The sequence below is a fragment of the Rana temporaria genome, chromosome 3 (genome assembly GCF_905171775.1).
Source record: "Rana temporaria chromosome 3, aRanTem1.1, whole genome shotgun sequence".
Classification (NCBI taxonomy): domain Eukaryota; kingdom Metazoa; phylum Chordata; class Amphibia; order Anura; family Ranidae; genus Rana; species Rana temporaria.
Genome location: NC_053491.1, coordinates 479,259,252 through 479,267,484, shown reverse-complemented (window position 1 = coordinate 479,267,484; position 8,233 = coordinate 479,259,252). Strand labels below are relative to the sequence as shown.

Below are 8,233 nucleotides of genomic sequence, written 5' to 3'. Positions count from 1 at the left end.
TAAATTTCGATTTGGAACTAAACAAACCACACATGTCTACTATAGGACCCTCAACAGGTCAAATGGCAGACACACCACAGCATGCTAACCCTTAGATTGCCACACAGTAAAGCCTCGTACATACGATCAGTCCATCCAATGAGAACGGTCTGAAGGACCGTTGTCATCAGTTAACCGATGAAGCTGACTGATGGTCCGTCGCGCCCACACACCATTGGTTAAATAAACGATCGTGTCAGAACGCGGTGACGTAAAACACAACGACGTGCTGAAAAAAATGAAGTTCAATGCTTCCAAGCATGCGTTGACTTGATTCTGAGCATGCATGGATTTTTAACAGATGGTCGTGCCTACTAACGATCGGTTTTGACCTATCAGTTAGGAATATATCGGTTAAATTTAAAGAAAGTTGGCTTTTTTTCAACCGATGGTTAAATAACCTATGGCGCCCACACACGATCGGTTTTGACCGATGAAAACGGTCCATCAGACCGTTGTCCTCTGGTTAACCTATCGTGTGTAGAGGCCTAAGATATGACAGTATTAACATCTGCCTACAAATATGTTTTTGTTTCAATCATCACAGAGCAAAAAGCCCATGAACAACGCCAACAAGACGCAAGTAATTGTCTTTGAACTTTCTGGTCTAACTGATGACAGAGAATTTGCTCCGTTCCTGTTCATATTCTTTTTGCTTGTCTACATAATAACCATATGCGGAAATATTGGAATAATTGCTGTTGTTCAAATCTCGCCCAGCCTCCACACCCCGATGTACTACTTCTTGAGTTACCTCTCTGTGGTGGACCTCTTCTACTCCTCAGTTGTTACCCCCAAAATGTTGTCCGATCTTCTGTCTGACAAGAAACTAATATCATTCATTGGTTGCGCCCTTCAGTTCTACTTCTATGTTGCTCTAGCCAGTGTGGAGGTCTTCGTCCTTTCGATCATGGCGTATGACCGATATGTCGCCATTTGCCACCCTCTACACTACGTCCTAATAATAACCATGAAGAAATGTCTTGGTCTTGTCCTTCCCACCTTTTTTGTTGGGTTTGTGCAGTCATCGGCACAGACCAGTTGCATCTTCAGTCTCAAATACTGCGGATCCAACCTTGTAGACCATTTTTTCTGCGACCTCGCTCCAGTGGTTAACTTGTCCTGTTCGGAAACCCGTACCTGCACCACCATCAGCCTTTTCTTCGTGTGTTTTTGTAGTTTAACTTCAATGACAACCATTCTGGTCTCCTACACCCTCATCATTTCTTCTATCTTACGGATAAACTCTACGGCTGGCAGGAGGAAAGCGTTCAATACCTGCTCCTCCCATCTCATGTGTGTTATCGTCTTCTATGTTACAGTTTTCTTCACCTATCTTCATCCATCCTCTACTACCCTCAAGAAACAAGACTTGGTGGCTTCTGTCGTCTATGCGGTGGTGACCCCAATGTTGAATCCTCTTATCTACAGCCTAAGGAACCAAGAGGTGAAAAAGGTCATCAAAAGACTGGTGAAAAAAAGTCCTAAAGAACCTATATGACAGTGTGATTTCTATCGAGCTTAAAGCGCCCAGTCCCGCAGCCCATACCCGGAAGCGACGGAGAAGATGTATCTCTAAAACGGTAAGTACTGCTTCGATTGTAAAAAAAACACCCGATTCCCCTTGACAAAACGAGCCTCAATCTAATGTTAAAAAAAAAAGTTTTTGGGTGAACCTCCACTTTAAGTCTACCTAGTTCAAGATGCGGACAATGGAAACCTGTGTTGAGAGACTTCTGACTTCACTGGCTGTATGCTTGTGGGCCAATAACTGAGGCCAGAGAAAGACAGTCTATAGTGAGTTAGACCACCAATGTATTTAGCCAGTGTTTTTTATACGGCATAGGTTTCCTGGAATATAAAATATAAAATTGTATAGCATGGGCGTCCGCTGAACTTTTTTCAGGGGGGGGGCATCATTTTAAGGTCATCCATGCTCGGTCCCTTTTTGACAATGTCATGAAGGGGAGGGGCTTAGTCATTATCACATAAAGCGCAGGCATGCAAAGGTTTGAGAAACCTGATGCAACTATCAAGCAACTAGGAACTTTGAATAACAACATCATAAAAAATGGAGCCCCCAAGGAAATAACAACCCCCTCCCCCTCTCTGTCAGCTGGAGCTAGGAGAGAGAGAGAGCGGCTCTAATTGGATTCGCTGTGCCGCCGCCTTGCTTCCTGCCCACTGTTTTTCTCACCGAGAATCTTGGCACTGATTTCTAGGGGGGGGGGGGCAAGCGCCCTCCCTTGCCCCATGGAGCGGACGCCCATGTTGTATAGATATTTAAAGAAATAGAATCAGCGTGTATTAGGTGATTTTGTGAGTGCACATTAAAGCTCATTTCCAAGCAAAGTTTAAAAATGTAAACACCGTCTGTTTAACCACCTCCAACCAGTGTTGCCAACCTACCAGATTGAAATTTACCGACACAACACCCAAAATTTACTGCAGGGCCGGGCCCTGTGATGGGACCGGGTGGTACCATGGGTACCAGGCAGCACTTTTAGGGGGGCAGCATACTGATGCCTGCCAGCCCGTTCCGCCACCCAAATAAAATTGATGTCCTTTTTTTCCCACAAATAGAGCTTTCTTTTGGTGATATTTGATCACACCTCTGCGGTTTTTATTTTTTGTGCAATAAATATATATATTTTTTTACTTTTTGCTATAATAAATATCCCCAAAATTTTGAAAAATAAACTATTTTCTTCAGTTTAGGCCAATATGTATTCTTCTACATATTTTTGGTACAAAAAAATTAGCGTACATTGATTAGTTTGCGCAAAAGACATTGTGGCCGCTGACAATTCACAGGTCCTTTTATACTCCTGGATACATGTATAGAGCCATGGCAGGTCCTTTTATACGCCTATATGCATGTATAGAGCCATGACAGGCCCTCGTTATACTCCTTTATACATGTATAGAGCCATGACAGGTCCTCTTTATACTCCTTTATACATGTATAGAGCCATGACAGGTCCTCTTTATACTCCTATATACATTTATAGAGCCATGACAGGTCCTCTTTATATTCCTTTACATGTAAAGAGTCTCGACAGGTCCTCTATATACATGTATAGAGCCATGACAGGTCCTCTTTATACTCCTTTATACATCATGTATAGAGCCATGACGGGTCCCCTTTAGTTATCATGATATAAAATAATGAATGTGGGGGCCTTTTGGTAGGCGTGATTTTGTTTCTGGGGGGGGGGGGGCAGCATTTCATTCTTGGTCCCAGGCAGCACAATGTCTTGGGCCGGCACTGATTTACTGGCACAGCCAAGTTTTTACTGGCAGTTCCAAAATTACAGTTTTAAGTGCAAACTTTAGTATTTAGGCTACAAATAAGTACAATATGCAATTAGCAATGTGATTTAAGGTAGATTTTAAGGCAAAAAGCATATTTCTTATTTTAATTTTCGATATATTAAGTAAGTAGCTCAGGGACCAGTGGCGGTGCGTCCATAGTGGGCGCAGGAGCGCCGCCCCCTCTCGCTCCTGCACCGCCACTAAAAACAATACAGAGATTCATGCATTGCATGAATCTCTGTATTGTCGCCGGCACCGTTGCTGCCACCCACTATTCAGATGGCCGGCCCCCTGTTGAGCGCCGGCCGACTGAATAACGGCAGCTGGTTGGCTGTGGAAGTGTCTATCAGAGCCAGCGGCTCTGATAGGCTTTCTGATTACAGCTTGTGGGCTGTAATCAGCTTCCAAATCGTTATCCAGGGGACGCACGGGGTGTGCGTTCCCTGGTTAACACTGACACGCATCTCAGCCAATCAGGTTCACCGGATCTGTTTACCGGTAACCTGATTGGCTGAAGTGACATCGAGGGATCATGGAGGGGGGTGGCTGACCGAGAAAGGTAGGTGCCGAGGGGCAATCTGGCATTATTTTTGGGCAATCTGGTGCCATTTTACGGGGAAAACTGGCGGCAATTGATGGGCACGGTGGTGACAATGACATGGCACAGTGGCTGCTTTGGCATGGCACAGTGGCTGCATTTGGTGTGGCACAGTGGCGACAATTGATGGGCACAGTGGCTGCGTTTGGCATGGCACAGTGGTGACAATTGATGGGCACAGTGGCGACAATGGCATGGCACAGTGGCGACAATTGATGGCACAGTGGGGTCAATTGATGGGTATAGTGGCTGCGTTTGGCATGGCACAGTGGCGACAATGGCATGGCACAGTGGCGACAATTGATGGTACAGTGGCTGTGATTGGCATGGCACAGTGGCGACAATGGCATGGCACAGTGGCAACAATTGATGGCACAGTGGCTGTGATTGGCATGGCACAGTGGCGACAATTGATGAGCAAAGTGGCGACAATGGATGGCATGGCACAGTGGCGACAATTGATGGGCACAGTGGCGAAAATTGATGGCACAGTGCCTGCCTTTGATGGCACAGTGGCGACAATTGATGGGCAGAGTGGCTGTGTTTGATGGCAAGACACAGTGGCGACAATTTTATGGCACAGTGGCTGCTTTTGATGGGCACAGTGGCGGCAATTGATGGGCACAGTGGCTGCGTTTGATGGGCACAGTGAGGCTGCAATTGATGGGGGTTTTTTTTTCGCCTGTTTGCGCCCCATCCCCAAAGATTTTGAGCACCAGCCGCCACTGTCAGGGACATGACTCAGGAGGGCAGTACATTGGAATGGGCGGCACACACACATGAAATTGACTCTCACAGTGATCACTGACACGACACGTCCCCTCTTGAGTCAGAGTGACAGTCTCTCTCCATGCCAGGTGGTCTCTCCAGTCCTAACAGCACTGACAGTCCAACTCCTAGCTTGCCTAATCCCATCCTGCAGACCTGCACACGAGGCTCTGGCCACTCCACTTGGCTCCCTTGCACCATGACATCACACAACTCGCTCAGACACCGCCTCCACCGCAGGATGCCCCACCTGATCCCTGCCAGTGGCAGCCCCACCACCACTCCTGCTTGCTGCTGGAGGCTGTTCGAGGTGGCTGGGAAGGAGCAGACTGGATGGGACTTGGACTCTGCTCACAGTGAGGAGGGGGACCTGGGGAGGCCGGTGTAGGGAATCCTGAGAATAAAAGGATTGGGGTTGAGGTCCCTGGAGGCTGGAGGTCAGACCTAAGAAGGAGGAACAAGAGGAGACCCCACGCTACAGTGACTGTGAGATGGCAGCGAGTGGCATAGGTAAGGCTGTTATGCGAGTATACGGGTGCATGGGAAATGCATGGAGTGCGCTGCGAGTATAGGGGTTGTATAGGAAATTAATTGAGTGTGCTGCAAGTATAGGGGGTGCATGGAGAATGAATGGAGTGTGCTGCAAGTATAGGGGGTCTATGGGGAATGAATGGAGTGTGCTGCAAGTATAGGGGGTCTATGGGAAATGAATGGAGTGTGCTGCAAGTATAGGGGGTCTATGGGGAATGAATGGAGTGTGCTGCAAGTATAGGGGGTCTATGGGGAATGAATGGAGTGTGCTGCAAGTATAGGGGGTCTATGGGAAATGAATGGAGTGTGCTGCAAGTATAGGGGGTCTATGGGGAATGAATGGAGTGTGCTGCAAGTATAGGGGGTGTATGGGGAATGAATGGAGTGTGCTGCAAGTATAGGGGTTGTATAGGAAATTAATTGAGTGTGCTGCAAGTATAGGGGGTGCATGGAGAATGAATGGAGTGTGCTGCAAGTATAGAGGGGTGTATGGGGAATGAATGGAGTGTGCTGCAAGTGTAGGGGGTCTATGGGGAATGAATGGAGTGTGCTGCAAGTATAGGGGGTCTATGGGGAATGAATGGAGTGTGCTGCAAGTATAGGGGGTCTATGGGGAATGAATGGAGTATGCTGCAAGTATAGGGGGTCTATGGGGAATGAATGGAGTATGCTGCAAGTATAGGGGGTCTATGGAGAATGAATGGAGTGTGCTGCAAGTATAGGGGGTCTATGGGGAATGAATGGAGTGTGCTGCAAGTATAGGGGGTCTATGGGGAATGAATGGAGTGTGCTGCAAGTATAGGGGGTGTATGGGGAATGAATGGAGTGTGCTGCAAGTATAGGGGTTGTATAGGAAATTAATTGAGTGTGCTGCAAGTATAGGGGGTGCATGGAGAATGAATGGAGTGTGCTGCAAGTATAGAGGGGTGTATGGGGAATGAATGGAGTGTGCTGCAAGTGTAGGGGGTCTATGGGGAATGAATGGAGTGTGCTGCAAGTATAGGGGGTCTATGGGGAATGAATGGAGTGTGCTGCAAGTATAGGGGGTCTATGGGGAATGAATGGAGTATGCTGCAAGTATAGGGGGTCTATGGGGAATGAATGGAGTATGCTGCAAGTATAGGGGGTCTATGGAGAATGAATGGAGTGTGCTGCAAGTATAGGGGGTCTATGGGGAATGAATGGAGTATGCTGCAAGTATAGGGGGTCTATGGGGAATGAATGGAGTATGCTGCAAGTATAGGGGGTCTATGGGGAATGAATGGAGTATGCTGCAAGTAGAGGGGGTCTTTGGGGAATGAATGGAGTGTGCTGCAAGTATAGGGTGTTTGGGAAATGAATGGAGTGTGCTGAAAGTATAGGGGGTGTATGGGGAATGAATGGAGTGTGCTGCAAGTATAGGAGGTCTATGGGGAATGAATGGAGTGTGCTGCAAGTATAGGGTGTTTGGGAAATGAATGGAGTGTGCTGAAAGTATAGGGGGTGTATGGGGAATGAATGGAGTGTGCTGCAAGTATAGGAGGTCTATGGGGAATAAATGAAGTGTGCTGCGAGCGGATTGTTCACTTGTTTTTGTGCGTGTTTGCAAAATTAAAGCGGGCCGGTTTGGATAAAGTCCAGGGCCACGTTTTTGCCCCAGTCCAGCCCTGGGGCCAAGTTGTCTCCCAGGTCCAATATATCATATGATTCCTTAAATATTAGACCCTTAGTCAGGTTTTTATCTTTTCCCTTTTTTTTACATTATGGCCACTAGATGGAGCTGATGATCATCAGTAGACCCATTACGGTCCTTATTCGTGAATACTGGAGGCATTCACACAGCGATTTTTTTTTAATAAATTGAACACATAGGCCCAGATTCACAAAGCACTTACGCCGATGTATAACAAGTCACGCCGACGTAAGTGGAAATGTGCGCCGTCGTATCTGTGCGCCAGACCCACAAACAGATATGCGCCTTAAACCAGGCTACACCCCGCCGATGTATCTTGCTTACGCCGGCGTAGGGTGGCCGTACATTTAGGCTGGGATCATGGTGCCGCTCCCATTGATTAGCCATTCAAACATGCAAATGAGGGAAATACGGCGATTCACGAACCTGCGTGCGCCCGACGCAGGCTACGAGAGGTGCACGTAAGTTGTACGTCCGGCGTAAAGTTATTCCCCATAAAGGAGGTGCAACCCAGCAGCAGATATGCAAAGGTCTGCACCAGGGAACACAAGGCGGCATATTTTACGTTGGACGTGTGTCTGGCTGGGCGTACGCAGTGCGCAGTGATCCAGCGTAGTTTAGGCAGTTGTCCCGACATGGTTGTGAGCATGCGCAGGGGGATGCGTCCACGTCACGGCGCATGCGCCGTTCGTGATACGTATCTGTCTGGCGCTCGGCCCATCATTTGCATGGGGTCACGCCTCATTTGCATGGGTCACGTCCACTTCCACCTACGCCCTCGAAACCTACGCCACGCTGGTGCAGTGTTGGGAGCAATAGCTTGCTGAATGCATTGCTTGCCTCTCTGCGCTGCGTTGGCGTAGCGTACATTGGTTACTCTAAGGCGGCGTAATGTGCGCCTGCTCTCTGTGAATCTTGGCCCAAGTGTCCACATCACCCAGGCAGTGACATGGCCACAATACCGATACAAGGTTTTACGTTTTTTTTTGCTGGAATACCCGCATGGCAAACAGTATATAGCAGAACAATGAGAAAATTGAAGGAGAGAATCAAAGACCATGTAAGAAATATATATAAAATCAGAACAAGATTTATCAGCTCATTTCACAAAATATCCTTAAGGGGATATTGGCACGCATTAAAAAAGGGGATTAACTCCAGAGATAAAATGAGAATTCTTCCTCTCTACAAGACTCTGGTCCGGCCGCACCTGGAGTATGCTGTCCAGTTCTGGGCACCAGTCCTCAGGAAGGATGTACTGGAAATGGAGAGAGTCCAAAGAAGGGCAATAAAGCAAATAAAGGGTCTGG

General features: G+C 47.6%; 1 protein-coding gene across 1 annotated transcript; it reads left to right on the top strand.

Moving 5' to 3' along the window:
- The first annotated feature begins 598 nt into the window (after positions 1-598).
- LOC120931023 (olfactory receptor 1019-like) lies at positions 599-1,562 on the top strand. Its single transcript, XM_040342148.1, has one exon. The coding sequence runs from the start codon at positions 599-601 to the stop codon at positions 1,538-1,540; it is 942 nt and encodes a 313-aa protein (XP_040198082.1). The 3' UTR covers positions 1,541-1,562.
- The last annotated feature ends 6,671 nt before the right edge of the window (positions 1,563-8,233 follow it).

What these genes read in the sequence shown, in the direction of transcription:
- LOC120931023 (XM_040342148.1), top strand. Translation starts at nt 599, where the DNA reads ATGAACAACGCCAACAAGACGCAAGTAATTGTCTTTGAACTTTCTGGT.